This window comes from Acartia tonsa, chromosome 9 (genome assembly GCF_053477335.1).
Source record: "Acartia tonsa isolate MP-2025a chromosome 9, ASM5347733v1, whole genome shotgun sequence".
NCBI classification, from domain to species: Eukaryota; Metazoa; Arthropoda; class Copepoda; order Calanoida; family Acartiidae; genus Acartia; species Acartia tonsa.
The window spans coordinates 14,470,845-14,491,064 of record NC_137268.1 but is presented as its reverse complement, the minus strand read 5'-3'; the positions used below and the strand labels follow the sequence as shown (position 1 = coordinate 14,491,064).

The 20,220-nt window shown below is 31.5% G+C and overlaps 1 protein-coding gene across 1 annotated transcript in view; it reads left to right on the top strand.

The window, feature by feature from the left end:
* The first annotated feature begins 503 nt into the window (after positions 1-503).
* Positions 504-20,220, top strand: part of LOC145327732 (uncharacterized) — a 37,950-nt gene continuing 18,233 nt past the window's right edge. Inside the window, exons 1-7 of the mRNA XM_080171287.1 lie at positions 504-642; positions 7,943-7,996; positions 15,327-15,406; positions 15,901-15,974; positions 18,318-18,411; positions 19,113-19,169; positions 19,618-19,696. Of these exons, the coding sequence (XP_080027413.1) occupies positions 573-642; positions 7,943-7,996; positions 15,327-15,406; positions 15,901-15,974; positions 18,318-18,411; positions 19,113-19,169; positions 19,618-19,696 (508 nt within the window). The 5' untranslated portion in view covers positions 504-572. The remainder of the gene's footprint in view (positions 643-7,942; positions 7,997-15,326; positions 15,407-15,900; positions 15,975-18,317; positions 18,412-19,112; positions 19,170-19,617; positions 19,697-20,220) is intronic.

Below are 20,220 nucleotides of genomic sequence, written 5' to 3'. Positions count from 1 at the left end.
AAATGAAATAAAAAGCATATATAACTCAAAAACCAAAATGCAAATGGCGGTACAGAAATAAAACTACCAATATTTAAAAACAGCAATGAATACTTTTGTTAATAAGTTCATTTTATTTAGCTATTTTTACCCTCATGAACCTCTACCCCCCGCTTAAGGGGCATGAGGAGGGGTAAATATTTGTTGGATTTTACACCTCCCCAACCCCCCTGAACAAATTTACCTTACAAAACTCTGTATACACCACAAAACAAAATCTTTTTGAGCTGTTTCGTAATACTTTGCAGTTCTGATGACTAGATGATATTGTACGTAATGGAAATGGAATCACATACATAAAGATTTTATATAAAAGATATATTACTTTTAGACTATACTTGTTCAAAATTGAAAAGTTAGTTTTTTTAGCTTCTTACTTTTAGTAGTTTTAAAATGCATATGAAAAATGCATTTTAGCCATAAAAAAAAGGATACTCAATACTAATATTGCATATTTCAGATCTATACAACTAAAAGTGAGAATGGCGGATTTGTTGAGATTAAAGTGTTGCTAAGCCCCTAGTAGCGCAGCAATGAAGAAGCTGGATATGATAGAGCGTCTTATCCAGGCTTTTATACTACTCAGTAATCTTACTTATATAGGTGAGTCAAATAGAAAATAAGTTTGATATTAACAAAGTGTTTGACTAAGTACAAACTTTTTCAGTAAAAGTGAAACAGTTTTAGATTTTTTTTAGATAATTTTGGCATTAGAGGAATGATGTTACAATATAGACAGTTAAATCAATGTTTATTTATTCCTAAGGTAGTACTGTAGGTCTCTTACTTCCGTAGGTTACACATAACAGTTTCTTCCTTGACGAATCTTAAGAAATTAAAAATATAAATCAGATTAAAATTGAAAGATTTATCAAATTTAGTAATTTCTTGACAATGACTGTCAAATAACATAAAGTAAATTAGGTTGTTTATTAAACCCCTTATTTATTTGATATACCAATGAATATAGAATACGTGGATACATTGACATGGGAAAAATTGTCAACATTGTCGTCAATTTAGGTTGCTAATATGTACCTCATTTATTGATCAGTTTGTTAATGCAATAAGAGGGGAAGGGATGATGTAAAGGGACCAGCTGCGAGTGTCACTTTATTAGAGTACATGAAAATCTGGTGCAACATCCAAGTAATAATATGTCGATTGATATAACTAAACAACTCATAAACAAAATTTTACTTTTATCTTCTTATTTGTTTTCATTCATTAACCCTTTCATCTTTATTTGCTCTAAATTGTGTTTTTATCTACTGAATGTATCCGCTATTTATTCCCTAATATCTCTATTGATACAATTAATCCCTCCCCCTTTACCCAAGGGAATATATATAATTTCATTCCCCCACTACAATGAATAGGGTTAATTTAAAAAGATAAATAAGCGGTTTCCATCAAAATGCCAAATCCTTCCTACCCCCCCCCCCTTCATTTTTTTTATTTTGAAGTAAATTGAGCATTCAGGGTGGTTGTAATTATTCGATTTTACTTTTGGTTAGGTTAAATTGAGTACAGGGTAGTCTCGCAGGGTTTAGGGTCCCTTCCAAAGGTTGACATAAAGAAAATAACTACAACTACATCATTTTTATTCTTTTTTAAATAGGGGGACGGGGACTTTGGTGCTCGCTAGACCTTTGTAGGGGAAGTTACAGAAAAAATATATCTAACGTACACCTTTTGTCGTATAATTAAGTCCTTTGAGCTATTAGTGTATTAAAAAACGGTTATAACTATGTTCAAATCATTGAAGGCTATCATCGCCTTAAATTTAGTTAGAGTAGTGGAAATACTCTGGCTCAAACAAAGGCGCAATGCTGACCATTGACAGTTAAAACTTCGAAATAAAGGTCGCAATCAAAGAGTTTGTTACCTTAAGGAGGTTTGTCCGTAACTTAATTGACACTCAATAAACAAGATTTGGTTCAGAGATACATCTATACAAGATCTTGTGATGTATCTCGTCCTTTACAGGTTATCCAGGTAATACATAGAGTAGCTGCGTTACTAACAATTGCAGCCTGTTAGAACACAGTAATACTATTATCCAAGAAATATGAAATCTCTTACTAAAATCTAAATTGCACTTGGCAATGTGCAGGCTTTTGTATCGTCCTGTAGAACTTGATAGTATTTGCTGACATATTTGTCATAATGGAACACATATTCTATGTCTGATATAGAGATATTGATTTAGCATAAACTAGCGACGACGCCCCTAGAGGCCTCTAGGATTATGGGGGAGAGACTATCCCCCATTTTTAATTTTAGTTTTAAAAAGAAAATAAAAAATGGGGGAGCATTTTAACAAATAGTTTCAGCAGTACAAACAGACAGACAGACTTATATAAGATTTATCAAGATTCCATAACGTTCCAGTTTATCGTTTAGTCGATATACTAAGAGCAAAAAGTATTTCTGTAATTGTATGTATGTAATTCCAGGTATATTTCTGGCGACCTTTTGTAATGCAAGGCCAAATTATTTAAAAGCAGAATTGTATAAATGTTCATCTTTTTATATTTTATTACAGCAAAAATGTGTAGTTTATTCCTTGTTATTGGATAGTTAGGTTGGTATAATTATTTTGTACTCATGTAGCCCTTTTCCTATCATTAGCCCTTGTCCTATCATATAAAATTGTAAGGTTTTTTGCCTTTAGCTTAAGAATTTAAACTATACAGAATAGATTGCATTCTTCATTTAAAACCAACATTGCTGTAGCATGTTGTGCAATTGATTTCTTACTTATTGAAGCCACTAGTCCAAAGTAAGATATCATTTAATAATGATGAAAACATCCCTACAGTATACATACTACAGCAGGCCTCGGAAACTTGGGCACATTCACCATCTCGCCCAAGGCAGGGACCATACTCATGCTTCGCACTTGTCCATAGACCATAGACAACATCCCTAAATTAGACGGTAGTACAAACAAATATCAACACTTGTTAAAATTCAAAAACATAATATAAATATTTTTGTCTAAACGACATTATATGTAAAATTGTTGCAAAATTGATTAGACCTAATTATAGATATTTGGGATCTACTGCAGTTTACTGTAAAATATTGCTGGTAAACAATATTTCAAAAAATCTATGAATTTTAAAGGCTGCTTGCTGCTAAACGGCTGAACGTACAGATCATGCCCGCACACTGTTTTAAGCGGCATAAGAAGGCCTACAAATAATCTGGAATAGCCATAAATCAATAATGCATAATTATCTCGCAGTGCAGAGAAATGCGCGAAAAAGACCTATTTTACGCGTTTTTTCTTCAGTGAAGCTTTCCCTGTGCATAATTGGATCTTGGCTATTCCAGATTATTTGTAGGCCTTCTTAAGCCGCTTAAAATGGTGTGCGGGTATGATCTGTACGTTCAGCCGTTTGGCAGCTGTTTTTTTTTTGAAATATTGCTTACCAGCAATATTTCACCGTGAACTGCAGTAGATCCGATATTTGTAGTCAAAAAGTAGAAAAATCAACATGTATAAGATCAAAATAAGAACTTTCTGGTAAAGTGCATGAAATCTCTATACCTAAAATTAAATTAGATTAAAATCAAAAGGACGATTCTAACATGCCTAAGTTAAGGATAAGATATCTTCAATAAAAAAAAACATACAAACTAATATTCTAGATGAGCTTCGCTTTTTACAAGTGAAGAATGTTTATAATAATTTGAAAGTATTACAAAATTTCCAAGGAATAGTTTACATAAAAATTTCCTCAGTTTTTTCACTTCTTCCTTTGATGCACTAAAGTTATGGCATTGAGAGTGAATCAATTTGTCGCAGCTTGGCAGAACATGGATTAGTTTTCTTTAAAAAGTATACTTTTAGTCAATTTTCTATTAACTCGAGGGTATTATCCTCTTAGAAATTTTTTTTTTCAATATTGAAAATTTGAGTACCCCCCCCCCCCCCCCTCCCCCCGACAGCGAACTATGAACTCTGGCCGCAGCGCTCGGCTCCCTAGCCTGCCTAGCCGCAGCGCTCGGCCCCCTTGCCTGCCTAGCCGCAGTGCTCGGCCCCCTTGCCTGCCTAGCCGCAGCGCTCGGCTCCCTAGCCTAAAACCTAACCTAACCTAAAATAGTTGTTCGTCGGTAGTCGGAGGGGGGGGGGGGGGGGGGGGGTACAAAATTGAAAAAAATTGAAAAAAAATTTTCTAAGAGGATAACGCCATTTTTTTCAGTATTAGATCTCAAAATAAAATTTTCTGTCATTTCAAGAAAACAACTATGACGGTCAGACTGCCTTTAAGCAGGTTTTAGGCTATTTTTGTATTTTTCACATTTTTATCGATACCTTTGGTGTTTATGGACCGATTTCCAAAATTTTTTCAGCTATAGATATCAAAATAAAATTTCCTGTCTTTTCAAGAAAACATCAATGGCGGTCATGATGCCTTTTTGCAGGTTTTTGGCTATTTTTATATTTTTCCTCATATCTTTGGTGTTTATGGTCCGATTTCAATTTTTTTTTAGTTAAAAATATCAAAATTGAATTTCCCGTTGTTTTGAGCATCCAGTATGTAATTTACTTTGACCGTCAGTCTGTTAGTCATAGTACTAATATATAAGAATTAAAAAAATGATGCTGTGAGTATTGGTGCAAAAAATATGACGTAACAAAAAAAATTAGCCAATGAGAGTCCACTATAAATTTTACCATTGGTCAATAACGGCCTCTCATTGGCTAATTTTTTTTGTTACGTCATATTTTTTGCACCAATACTCACAGCATCAAAAAAATTAAAAATGTTGAAAAGGTTTCGTGATTTTTCCCCAATAGACATATTTTTTACAACTAATATTTAAATTCTTATACATAATTTTTGTGCTTCGCTACTTTTGGATGTTGTCATCCTTGTTTTTATAGTTTTTTTTGAGAAAAATATAATACATTTTTAAGCGGTTTTTTTTCTAAGACTCTTTCTCTTGGGAGGTTTTTTTACCCCTCCCCCACAATAATTATAAACCCTCTCAGGACATATGAAAAGCTGCATGGTAAAGAAGAACCATATCGGTTCATCGGTTAGTGTGATCCTTCGGTATAAAGATACCGTAGATGCTGGGGCCTTTAGTGTATAGTGTCATGAAAATAAGTTTTTTTTTAACCGATTAGGTTCTCAAGTAATATAGACCCCTGGATTGTTTTAGACTATTTTCTTCCCATACTTTTCCCTGTATTTTAAATCAAATCGTTTATTTAATCTGCTTTAATTTTTATAATCAAAATTCCTGTTTAAGGTAGAATCTTAATATCACCATTCATTTTATAAATCAACATACTTAGTCATAACATCAGAAATATTAGTACAGACTGTTCAGTTTTATATTATTGAGTTAAAATTTATTATCGAAGGATCCTTACGATTACGAAGAAGCTAGTAAAAGTGGCTGACTCAGATTATGACGTCAAAAAAAAATAACCAATGAGAGTCCACTATAAATTTTACAATTGGTCAATTACAGTGTATACTGGCCTCTCATTGGTTAATTTTTTTGACGTCATAATATGAGTCAGCCACTACTAGCTTCGATTACGAATGCAGTAATTAGGTGTTTATCTGATTCAGTGGTAGGGTGCACAAATGTTTGTCTCTCTTTGAAATTTTACATCAGTTTTACATTTTTTGCTGAAAGTGTCAGAAGCTGAACAAGGTCATTTGACGTCATAAAAATGAGAGAGATGAGAGGAGAGTTTGGAAAGAAAACCAATATAAAAGAGATGGATAATCCATCATTTTTATGACTCTTGATTTTGAGACACTTTGTCAAGCTACAATATACTTAACAGATTCTGTGGCTTTTGATCTTTTGCAATTAAAAGAGGCATACATTTTAATGAAAACGAATCTTAATGAAAACCTTCTTATCACATAGATATCCCTATCGTTAATGCATTTAATTTTCCTTTTTATTATTAAATTATGTTATTATTTGCAATGGAAAATTTTATAGTAAATAAACATTATGATTACTCTAAAGCGAAACTTACCTCTAGTATCTATCACTAGCGATCTTTTAGAACTAGCTGCTTCACCTTTTCTCTTAACTTTCCCCTTCTATAATCCTCTTTTTTTCTGTGGAGAAAGGAAAATGTAAATTTTAAATAATATGACAAAAAATACCTTTTTGGTTTATTTAATAATGATTCCTAGAACAACAAGACACAAGTATATCCTTAAACAAGATCATGTTTTAGATATTGAAGCAACTTTGCATTCAATTTTGATCAGACATAAAAAAATATATTCTGACACTCTAAATTTGTTGATGTACGTTTGTCCTACTATCTGATTTAGGGAACTGACTAATTATTGATGTTGTCAATCTCGTTTACATTATATATCATTTTTGTCTAATATTCACATAAATAAAAATTTACAAAAGGCCATATTACAGCCAATTAAAAAAGATAGATGAGCTGTTTCCTTTTTTTAAACCACATTAACATTTCATTTATCCCTGTGTATTAACTTCCTTTCCTGTATGCATCTTTTAATGCAGTTTTTTCCTAAGCTTAAAGCCAAAAAAGGTTTAAGAATAGATATTCACTTATGGCGCTATCATTACGGCCTTTTTTAAACGAGAAGCTTTTCTATAATTATTGTTTAGTGAAGTTTTTTTATATTAATTTTGGCCTGTTAGAATTGTCTTATTGATTTCGTACTTTGGATGAAACAGTCAGATACAATTTATTATTATAGTAGTTACAAGACAATTATGTCAATTTAAAATATTTTCTATGATATAATCATCCTATTCATATTATGTTTTGAACATTGATTCTTAAGTACAACAAGGTACAAAATTTAGATTGACGCATATACAGTCCTTTGTTTAAGTAGTCCTTTCGGTGCAATGTGTTGTGCCTGTTTAGAGGACATGGCATTGTGCCTAAAATGCTTTTAATTAACTTTTCTGGAATTAACCAAACAAGGAAGCGTTTTAGTGTCCTTAGTGTGACACGCATTGGATGAGACTCGAACCTGCAACATCCCCAACAGATTACCGTAGTCTTGATCCTCTATTCTATAATCCTAAATTAAACTCTCTAATTTAAGATTTAATCTAAATTATAATTCCACTATTTTATACTGGAATGGAAACACTGCGTTGAATACTGTCACTATACCTTCTCTAATTTCATGTTAATCTTGTGAAAGGATATTTTCGAAAATTAAGGGTCATTCTGTTAATTCTTAACGTGCTAGACTTTACAAAAAGAAAGTTCAGTTTAAATTACACTTAAATTACAAAGCTACTCTTTAATTCGAAATATCCGTCTGTAAGCTACGTTTCGGGGAAAATATGATTTTCTAAGCTGCTATTCAAGATAGACGTCGGAATTTTGTGAAGGTTCTCTTTACTAATGAGCATCAAAAAAATATTTACTTGGTTCGTCAGGTAATGCTCTGATGGTCATTTGTTACTTATCCGTAAGAATTATATCATTTTCTCAGCTGCTATTTTAGATGGACAACTATTTTTTTTGTAAAGATTTTAGTAAAGCACATCTACTCCATACCCAACTTGGTTCGTAAGTCTGTCTGTAATACTTTAGAGGACATTCAATTTATAAAGGGTAAATGTGCTTATTCTTTTATTAAAGATAAAGGGCTGATTTACTTTAAAAATATTTGTACTTAGCTGTTACAAAATAAAGACTTTTGTGTGAAGATTTGTTTTACCGCTGAGTATCTTTACTATATACTATTCTAGTATTCATCTGTCGGAAAAGCCTAAATTGTTTTCATTATCTTTGTTGTTCTTACTTTTACTTTCAAGAGCTTTGCTGCTTATGGCTGTTATCATCCTTGTTATTTTGTGCTATAAATCTTTGAAACTTTTGTTTTATAATTATTTCTGATTTTAGGAGTTGTTGGAATAACAGATATAAACCTGTCTGTCCCCTCTGTAGTTACAATAGGTAAGCTTTATCTTAGTTTAAGGTATTTTATTAGTCTAACTTTATATTTGTAAATTATCGGTTTTATAGAAATACTTTTTATAATAATGATTTGTGACACAACCCAATCTGTCCCGATTTTGTATCACTTTTGAAAAGTGCGATTCCTGTGACGTCATATAAAAAGGGAAGGGGGTAAGAAAATCTCTTCTCTTTTCTCCCATCTCTTTTGAAGAGATTTTCTTCCCCCCTTCCCTTTTTCTTTCCCGAAACGTATATGACGTAACTGGAATCGCGCTTTTCAAAGTGATACAAAATCGGGACAGATTGGGTTGTGTCATGATTTGTATGTCATAAAGGGTTGTTTAGTATATTAATAGATGTGCTGAATTTTAATTTCCAAATGTGTTCGCAGTTTCCGCGGTGTTTCCTCATCCTATCTCAATATTTACTACTAGCTAAAAAAGCTTCAAATTTCAAAAACAAAATAAAAATTTTGAAAATTAAAGTTTTGTATGTAAAAATCGTTTATACGTTCAAAATTTTGAAAGTTTGGAAGTTTGAAGCTTTTTTAGGAAAATCGCGCAAACTGCGTATTCATTTGGAAATTAAAATTCAGCACATCTATTAATAAAGATAAAATTCTGTAGGATTTTTATTTCGGTCTGATCATTTGAAATGCCAAATTTGTTTGCGTTAAAAGTTGTACCGCTATAACAAATACGGGTAGTTGGAATGCCTTGTTCTAAAACAGGCCCAACTCACAGTTACATACATAGTTAGGACTAAAAAAAAGGTCGTGCAATCAGATAACTAAAATATTAGGATAGTTAGTGCCTTGGGACCTACTATTAAGATTTGGCCCTACGTTGTTAACAGAATTGGTTTTAGTGTATTAATCATGTACTACCACATATCTAAGTTGTTTTTTCTTTTGAATGGCCAAATCTTTATTATCAAGCCGTATAAAAAAGTTGACATCGTTAATGTACTTTTCGGTATTTCTCCTAGTAAAAAAACTTCCCATTATTAATCATTCATATGAGCATTCCTTAACATTATAATAAACAAGGACAATTATGTCAACAAGTAGCCAATTAAGTAGTGTAATTTTTTTGGGCATAATATAACCAATTTAACCCTTTTCTGGGGGGTTAAACACCACCCTTTTCTAATGTTTTAATTATCATATTTAAAATGGTGAAAGATAAAATTTTCTGACTTTTCAAATAGCAAAAAATATGCAACTATACTTGGACATTTTTACCTATCCATAAATCCTGGCGGCCACATGAGCCATCCAGATATATTTTTAAAGGTTCCTTTAAGCCTTATTTTGTTCCAAACACGAAGTAACATTGGATAATAAGCTTACTAAAGCCGTTTTTTACCTTTAAAAGGCAAAAATTGACAGGTATATCTGTCTCCAGAAGTACCTGGTACCCTGAGTCTATTCACAGTAGTGACTGAAATAGACGGACATACGTGCGGAAATACACTATTCAAAGTGTAGCTGGGCTATCAATATCAATTGTAATGAGATAAAAAAATGCATTACGATCTGTCTCAGATGTTGAGGGGGGTGCAAACTTGATTTTACCCTTCAATCTTCTAAAAAAATAATTAATATTCCTATCACTGTTTCGTTTTTTCTGTAACCGTTTCAAAACATTGAAATAAATCAATATTATCTAAAAGTGTTTTCTTTAATTGCCATTTCTTTGACTAGGTATAAACATGAACTGGGATTATCAGTTTGTCAGGTTGGTTTACGCAGTTTTATAATTATACGTCGATAAAAGTCATAAAATACAAATATTTCTTTTGGGTATAAACACGAAACATAAAAAATCAAATTTGTCTGTCATTAAATAAACTTTCACTGCGTTTTTTTCCACCGAATTATTACACTGTACTCGCCTTCTTCTTAAGGTAAAAAAACCAAACAAAGAAAATGACGTATGTATTAAAGTATAAAGGTCATCTGTAAAAGTCCAGGGGACAACAGGAAAAGACAATGGGCGATAAATTGATGTTCATCATCAATAATTAAAAAAAATACCCTTTCTGTATATTAAATGAATAATTAGGTGAAAATTTTGGACTCTTCTAGTTTTGAACGAACCAATCAAGAGTTATCCAAATGAATGAAACATCCTGTTGATAAAACTTAAAGTACCAGTAAAACTCAAAGTCAAATGTCCCCTTCCTTCGTGGGGAAGAAAAATTTGGCACCAGAAAAAAAAAACATTTGGAGGAAGGGAGTGAAACTTTATGTACTATTAGTTTCTTTTCAACAGGTTAATCTGAAGTAAATTATGCCCACAAAATTTCACACTTAATCTTGAAAAAGATAATGTCATCCATTAAACTTGAAAAAAATGTCCAAACTTTTTAGAAGCGAAGCTGTTGTACAACGAGGTTATGTCCGTACGTCTTATCATCCTTTAATTGCACTTTAGGACAAATTTTTAGTGCTACCGTGTAATTACCACAAATCAGTTTAACCAGGGAGGGAGAAGACATTGGGCTTTTATTACACAAGTCCCCAAATTTTCTGAGTAATGTTTTCTTATTCGTTTGCTTTTCAAGTTGGGGACGTTTATAATATTAATCTACAGAAAGGGTAATGTTGTTTATCATCTTTAGGGATGAATTTTTCGGCCATTATCTTATCCCTTTAGATACCCGAGGTTACTTATATTTTTTTAGCTTTTTTATTATGCAACTTGGAGAAAAATGTACTTGTTGCAAATAAAATTTTACTCTTCTTTAAAAATCCTCAAGGTTACAGCTTAACCTCCTGAAAACTTTTTAAAAAAACATTAATACGTCATGATTACAATTACACAATGTTTAAAATGAAATTATAGAAAATAATTAAAACATTGACTAAAATATTATCTCATGCAATTTTTGTTAATTAAAAATGTTCCCAAATCTGAACCTAGAATCCATGTTTTTTTGTTTGTTTATGTTTGAAATATATTTCCTACTTAGAGGATGATATTTCTAGAACTGAGTAAACCAGGGTTATATGGATATACTAGTGAATCGGTGGTGCAGGCACCACCTAAAAAAATATATTCTACGTTATCTCACTTCTGAATATTAACCCTATTCTTCCATTGACCTATCCCCGACTATTAACCTTTTTTCTTCCATTGACCTATCCCCAACTATTAACCTTTTTTCTTCCATTGACCTATCCCCAACTATTAACCTTTTTTCTTCCATAGACCTCTGCAACTATTAAACTTTTTTCTTCCATTGACCTATCCCCGACTATTAGCCTTTTTTTCTTCCATTGACCTATCCCCGACTATTAACTTTTTTTCTTCCATTGACCTATCCCCGACCATTAACTTTTTTTCTTCAATTGAGCTATCCCCGACTATTAATCATTTTTCTTCCATTGACCTATCCCCGACTATTAATCTTATTTCTTCCATTGACCTATCCCCGACTATTAATCTTATTTCTTCCATTGACCTATCCCCGACTATTAATATTATTTTTTCCATTGACATATCCCTGAATCTCTCTCTCCGAACCGTACTACAAATCAAGTTACTCATAAAGATTACTACGACTTTTATAGTTTCGTTTATTCATCATTTTTTAAAGATTTAATGTCACTCTCTCTCACTTCCCTTTTCTTCCGTCTTTATTTTAATTTCATTATTTTTATTTAAAACCGTATTTATAATTTTGTCTCTCTGTCTTTAAAATATTTTAGAATCCTAATGTTTTTTTGTTTAAAATTGTCGTCCTGAAAGGGTTAAACTATTTAGCTAAATGTTAAATTTTAGTTTAATATCTGAACACATTCGGGCGCGTCGCTAGTATCATATTACATTAAAACTTAGTTTTCCTTGATTTACTATATTATAAACTTAAATTTTCTATTTTATGAATAGAAATTTAATACTTCAATATAATTTGAATAGCAACATGAAATAAAAAATTTAATTTATTCTTCATAGAGTACAATAATGTGTCTTATCATTCTGGTCATTGAGAGTTTATTATTGATTATTGAACCAGTATGAGTTTTTAACATCTGATCTTTGGAAAACTTGAGCTCGTTTATAGACATTTATTTCCTATATAGATCTGTCATGGATCTGTTTTGTAAATGTTAAAAATTGGAAGATTTCATTAAATAAAAGTAATCGCAAATATAAGTATTAAATAACACAATAAATGTATAATTATAGATGTATAACCCAGATAACTACCTGGTTCAATTGCTTTCTACTCTTTAGTAGAGACTTGGCTGTGTTAATATTTCCGACGCCATTGAATATTCAAAGACCCAATTGAAAAATTACACAGGGTCCCCATGATATTATAGAGTTACATATAGCTCGTGCCCCCTCTAATAGTTTACTTTTTTGCTTTGTAAACCTCAAAATAGACATCTTTAAAGTACATAGATGGAGGCATTATTCTATAGTAAATTAAACTGTTACCAAAAACTTAGTTGTCTAAACTTTTCCAGAGAATTTTATTATACACAACAGGTAATTTTGTTTCTCGTAATTGGGGTATCACATTATACCAACATCCATAGTCTTTTATCCCTTATTGAATTCTTATATATTATTTTATGTATCTTTTACCATGAAAATGGAAAAGTAGATAGATAGGAGAGAGAGGAGAGAAAAGTGTTTACAGGGAGAGAGAGAGGAACATTTGGATATTTATTACACTAGTCCCAGATCTTTTTAACAACGTTTTCTTATTCTTTGGCTCAAAAATTTTGGGGGACTTTTATTTATTTTTATTAGTTGGTTCTTTAAGTTGAGTGTCCAAATGTTTCAACCACCAATTGTAATCTACAGATAGGGTAAATTTACGTATCATTTTTAGGGATGTACATCAATTTATCGGAAATTGTCTTATCCCTTTATATCCCTGAGTTTACAAACAACAATAGATTTCAAATCAAAATTTGTATTGACAATGAAATGAACATTTTAAGTTTTAAAAGTTTAAAATTGTAAAATATTTCAAATACAATATTGTATTTCATCAAACTATTTTCTGATATTACTTTACTTTTCCAGTAAGGCTTCGAAACAGATTAATGTTCTCAGGATTAAAAAAGGTTCTCAGTCATACTGAAAAATCATGTATAGCATTGTATTACAGAAAATTTTTGACGAATACTAAAATGAAAATAATAATATTAATAATAGTTTAAAACTTATATTTTTTTCTTTTTAATAATTGCGGAAAGCTGTCTATAATGAATAATCTCATATATCAGATGATTAATTATCTTTTTCTTTGAAATTCCAATGTCTCCAACTTGAAGAACGCAAATTTGAGCAGTCTATCCTAATTCGAGGATCTAAAGGTATAAGACAATGGTCAATAAATTGATTTTAATCCCCAATGGGGTGATACACAAAATTACCTCATCCGTAGATTACAGTTAGTGATTGAAACGTTTGAAAAAAATTAAAAGTTCCCAAAGTTGTTAAGACAGTGAATACGAAAACGATACTATAAACCTTTGGGAACTAGTGTATTAAATAGACCAATTCCCCCTCCTCTCTGATCCTAAATACCGGACGAATAAATCCTATATCCCACTTATTGCTTGCTACATTGCTACAATTGTGAATTATAAAATAGCAGCGCTACTAAAACAGAAATATCGTAAATAGTCCCTTTCGTGGAAACGCCCCTTAAGGGGCGATTCGTCGCATTTTTAAAATGGCTTTTTATATGTTATTTAAGGTTAGGTTAGGTTATAATGGGTTAGGTGATTGCCCCACAGGGTTAGGTAATTGGCCCCGCAGAGTTAAAGCACCCCGCAGGGGCTAGAAATAGGAGAGAAGCTACTGTGAAAAATACGAAGAATCGCCCCTTAAGGTGCGTTGCCACAAAAGGGACTATATCCAAAATATCGTTGGTTTTATAACTGAAATATTTCCAAAGAAAACAACATTTAAAATTCTGCATGAGAAAAGAGAAGAAAAACAAACGGCTGATGACGTATCTGTTACAAAACTGATATTGCCCTTTATTTGCGTCCTAAACTTCGTTTTAATCTTTGAATGGACACTCTTCTTCAGTATGTTTTAATTTTTATCTAAAATAAATTATTTATTGCACCGTGTTATAGAAAGCTTTCCGCGGATATTAGAATAAAAAATGATTTAAAGATTAAATTAGCCCAGACCTTCGGCTCCTCGGAGTATTAAATATATGATTTTTCTTTTTAAATTCGTCGAAAATTATCTTTAATACGATGCTATACTTTATTATTCAGCATGGCTGAGAACCGACTCTAGTCCAGCAGATATTATTCGGTTTCGAAGCCATACTGTGAAAAAATTTCAACTTTTTTTGCAAAGTAAAAGTTATAAGTAAAGAGACGTGGTTTTAGATAAAAGCAATAATTGCTAACATAATGACTTGTCCACAGGATGACATTAAATTAAACGGAAATTAGAGTCTTATGGTACAAAAATAATTCAGAAATTCAAAAAAAAATCAATATTTATGGTATCTGTTTTTCTAATTTGTAAAAAAGTTGAAGAGAAATTTTTACTTAGGGGGAAATATTCATGTTTTTAAATCTTATTATAAAAAAAATGGAAAAATAAGGGGTCGGGTATTAGATAGCCTATGCCTAACCTGCTGGGATCCAAGGCCTGCAGGTCTTATACCTGCGGAGCACTAACCCTGAGGGAATACCCAATATAACCTAACCTAACTTGACAAATAAAGAAATATAAACCAAAAAAACTAGGCACTTTGAGATAAATGTCTATTTTTTTAATTTTCATATTTTGAAATATTTGAATGTCTTTTTAAATCTCCTCCAGACAGATGAAACGCTAAAAAGTTTATAACTCGTTAAACTTAGATTGACCTGATGATCAAATAAACAAAAACAGGGATGAAATTCAAACAAAGTTGGAGAAATAATATGATTAGCAAAATATTAATGTTTAAATATTTACAATTTTTGGGGCTTGGACTATACTTTTAACCTTAAAGACATAGGTTAGTAAATACAAACTTTCAAATTTAATAAACCGATATTATTAAGCAATATGGCTATGATTGACTAAAAAAATAAAATTAAAAAGGGACCTGGCAATTTCCTCGTAATCTTTCCATTTCAGTCTAAACACTGAAGGAATTATTAACCTACAGATAACCCCCTCTTACTTTAACAAACCCGTAATTTCACGCATCTGACAAAGCAGCAGTAGAAATAAATATTAATGTCTTTAGTTAAGACGCGCTGTAGAGACCAGATTGAAACCCATTTATAGACAATTTAGAAGAAAGAATGAAATCTTTGATTATTACATATTTTGTTTAGGTCAGAGAGTGGAGCTAGAGTGTAAGTATCGGCTGGAAAATGAAACATTGTACAGCATCAAGCTTTATAAAGGAAGCAAGGTACACTTATTATGTCAGTATATGCAAATCTTGTTCGGAAATTTTTATCAAATTGCCCTTTGAGCTCATAACCCAATCTTATTTTAAAATTGAAAACAATGCAAGAAGTTAGTTTTTCGATTGTTTATGCATTGCAAAGGAAGGGCTATTCCTTGGAAAATAACCCCCCTCCCTCCTTTAACTCATATTTTGCTTGATATGCACTTTGAGAAACCACGTGTTCTATTCTTGTCTTTGTGTCTGTCTGTCAGTAGGGCATACTTTGTATACTAAATGTCTCTTCTGTTTCTTGTTAAAATTACATTAGAGTAATTTTAGGATCAATTCTTGCTTTGTTGGCACCAAATAGATAGAGGATGGGAAAAAATAATCGTGTTCATCGCATTCAAATTTATATCTACTTTGAAGTCTTATCTTCATGTTATAATAATTCCTTTTAGAGGTCCATTCAGAACAAATTTAGGGATATCTAAGATATTTTTTTCTATTTTTAGGAATTTCTACACTATATACCTGAATTATCACCTCCATATACAAATTACCAAGTCAAAGGGATCAATATCTACAGGTGAATATTTATTTTTAATAATATAGTTACTCTACAAGAATATAAGCCATTAAATTCTAACAGTAGCTTGGCAAGGTTTAAAATTTTGATATCCCTTTTTTACTGATTTTTTTTGTATCTGCCTGCTGTGTGAACAAAACATAATAATTTTTTGGTCAGCAATACTATTAATCAATTTTTAATTTTTTTTATTTAACAAAAAAACGCCGTTTATTGAGTTTGCCAAATAAAAAATAATAAATATTACATATTTGACCATTTTTGTCACTTGATTGTAAAAATATTTTTCTAAAGTTTCAAAACGATCAGATAATTCTTAAATATCTTAAATTTAAAAAGTGATGTTCAAGAAATCATTCAAAAATTGATATTACTGTAATAGTTGGAAACCCTGATTACCAAAACAAATAACCATGTTGCCTCATGTTACTTAGTAGTTGGAAACCCTGATTACCAAAACAAATAACCATGTTACCTCATGTTACTTAATAGTTGGGAACCCTGATTACCAAAACAAATAACCATGTTGCCTCATGTTACTTAATAGTTGGAAACCCTGATTACCAAAACAAATAACCATGTTGCCTCATGATACTTAATAGTTTGTAACCCTGATTACCAAAACAAATAACCATGTTGCCTTATGTTACTTAATAGTTGGGAACCCTGATTACCAAAACAAATAACCATGTTGCCTCATGTTACTAAATAGTTGGGAACCCTGATTACCAAAACAAATAACCATGTTGCCTCATGTTACTAAATAGTTGGGAACCCTGATTACCAAAACAAATAACCATGTTGCCTCATGTTACTTGCCCTTCTTATTGTGTCCACAACAAATGAATATAATTTATAAAAAGAGAAAGATTAAGAGAAGAAAATAAATAACGAAAAACAAACAATACTAAGATAAAGGATAAGTTTGTATTAATAGAAATTATATGGTATGCATTTGATAATAAAAGTAATAATGCCTAATGCCTTTTTTATAAACATGTGCAACTTATTTCCAAGCAGAGTTAGGTATTTCAGACAAAGATTCTTTAATGAAGGGATAAATCTAAACAGCATTTTTATCACCCTGTAAAATTTAAGTGAATTTCCTTGTTTTTCAAACAGTTTTTAGTATAAAACATAAACACTACAACGAATAGCCGTTGGGTAAAAAACTGGTTTTAATCTTTAATTTTAATATTTCTTTCATTTGATCAATTTTGAGCAATAAGCATATAATAAGTTCATTAATAGATGTGGCCAAATTTAAATTAATTGTGAAATAGAAGCTAAAAAATATTTAGGAAATAACATTTATTTATTTCTTAATCCCTGGAAACATTTACTTGAAAGCTTTTAAGCTTTTGTCCTAACTCGACAATTTACAGAAAATCGAAATTGAATGTTTGTTCCAAATTCCCAGGCTGACTTTTCTTCATTGTGTCACTCTAAAAAATGTAGTAAAATTAAGATCTTTAGAAGTAAAGATTCTTTACAGTATGGCTTCGAAACCGAGTAATATCCACTGGATTAGAACTGGTTCTCAGCTATTTGGAAAAATCATGCATAGCATCATTTTAAAGATAATTTTATACGAATATTAAAATAAAAATCATAATTTGAATACCAGTTTTGTTAGCCTGGGCCTTCTATCCCTCTGGGCTTAAAAAACTGGTTTTAATCTTTAATCTTAATATTTCTTTCATTTGATCAATTTTAAGCAATGAGCATATAATAATTATTTATCGTATAAAGCATAGACAGCTTTCCACGGTTATTAAAAAAAATTACAAGATGGAAACAAGCTAAACAATTAAACTAATAAAATTGGTATCAATCTTGTGGTTTTTTTTTAATATTCGTGAAAAATTGTCTGTTATACTATGCTAAACATGATTTTTCTATATGGCTGAGAACCAGTTTTTATCCAGCGAATATTAATCGGTTTGGAAGCCAAACTGGAATTGGAATTCTAACATTTGGCATATTTTCTATCAGTGTTTTTATTTGCCGAAGTTTTTGTATATAAAATCAAATGGATATAAAGCATGCTCAAGGGAGCAGCCCAGACATTACTAGAGGATTTTGCCTGGCGGTTATTAAGTATCCCGCCGTCCATTCATTTATCAATCCACTAGCGGCTACGCCTTTATAAGTCTCTAGATGCACATAATGTGAAAGAGGGGAAAGTCGCCCCCCCCTTTTTTTTTATTTTGACTTTTAAAGATTAAAAAAAAATTTGGACTGTGGGGTGAAGATACCCTCCCCCGAAAGAGTAAATAAACTTCCCTGGAACTATAAAAATACACACACACACCGACATCCTAATACTTTTTTTTTATTTAGTTTGAGTATAACCCTGGGAAGTCTGAACCTGACCTTGGTAGAAAATTCCAACCTGACAAATAATGAACCAACTAAATTAACCACCAAGAAACAGGTAGATATTTTAGAAGTGCAGCAACACTATACAATACTAGCGGCTACGCGCCTAGCATCAAGGAGCTCTTTTCTCGGAGTGTTAGACAAGGGCTAGAAACCATCCCAACTATAAAATTTAAAAAAAAACCTAAAATTATCAGAGGACTTATGTGAAACATACCTGATAATGAGAACCTAACGGTTCAGTAGTTATTGGTATTAAGCTTCAGAGAAAAACCTTTACTACTTTGTAATAGGATTATGTACACAAATTTAAGCAAGTACTGTATTTATGCTTTAAACGTTTTAAAAAGATTTGTCGATCTCTTTCCTTTTTTCTTCTCTTTTTTTGTGTAAAGGGATGTTTTAAAAATAATAAAGGAAAAATAGGAATAAGAAAAGGAAATTATATTACTCTACTAATCTGGATCCGCAGAATTTTCATTGCACATCAACAGAGTATATATATACGTGGATATTATATTATAGGGGAAAATTGTTGTCAATTAAGCGTGCTAACAGCCTAACATGCAACTCATTTATTGTTCATCCAGTAGGAGATGGGGTAAAGGGGATGGAAGTGGCCACGTCCAAGTTTTTAATTTGGGGGGTGAAATTTTTTTAAGGGAGTGGTAGTTTGTTTTTGAAGGGGGTAAAATTTTGTTTAACCCCTCCCCCCAAATTTTTGTAAATCGTATATAAATGATATTTTCTTAATAGGATGAAGGAGGTGGAGGTATTCGTCTTACACTGTATAATGTTGATCTTTTTACACAGGTAAGTTTCTATTTTCTTGAGGAAATGATTGCTAGCAGCGTAGCTACTCTATAACTTGGGTATGTTCGTATGTCCATACTACTTTTATTATCAGCACTTCAAGCTATAAAAGGTTTGTTAAATAGAATCTATACACTCTATACAGGTCTATATTTCTTTTACTCTCAGTTTGTTTTGGGGGCTTTCATGTAAACTTTTAAATGGGCCACTGAAACCACCAATCTTATTTTTAATAATATTGCTGTTTAGGGGGGGGGGGGCATTAATTTTTTGTGATAATTATCCTGCAGTACTTTTCTAACCAAGCCTGAAAATATTATAAAAAATAGTTTTAACCTTCAAAATTATTTTGTTTGTGTTCCATATTCGTCATGGGGGAAACCAATATATTTACATTTTGATTTTATCTTCGAGATTCTTTAACCTCATTTAAAACCTATTTTTGTAGGGTCTGTATGGGTGTGAAGTATCTGCCGACTATCCATCCTGGGACACTCAAATTGTTAGAAAAAAGCTTCACGTTTTAGGTATACATTTTTTATAAGAAGCGCACTTACTCTACAATTTGGATAATAGTCTACCGTACATTCCGACTAGTCGACTATCAGTAAAAAGTAAAGTTTATCTACAGAGCTCCTACATCAAATAGTTTTTTGTTAAAACCAAAGTAAAGGTATGTTACCATTTGGTACTTAAATATTTTGTGTAAAATTTACAAACACTTTAAAAGTTTTATTTATTAAATGTACAAATTAAAAAGTTTTTATTTGCCTTGTTTTGTTAAATACTCTTGGCATTGCTCGGCAGCTGAACCTCAGCCGCGTGTATGCCCAGCTGAAATCGTCAAATCATAACTTTAAAATTCAGCTGGATGTCTAAACCTTTTCCTAAACAGACAATCCATATTTTCAGAATTTTTTTTCCTTCACACAAGCAGGTTTAAATTTGAGGCATATGTGCGGCTGAAGCACGGCTGCCGAGCCCTGATTTTTGGTTTGCTTGTGGTAGTATGTCCGTTTATTATTTATCAAAATCAATATCTTTTATCAAT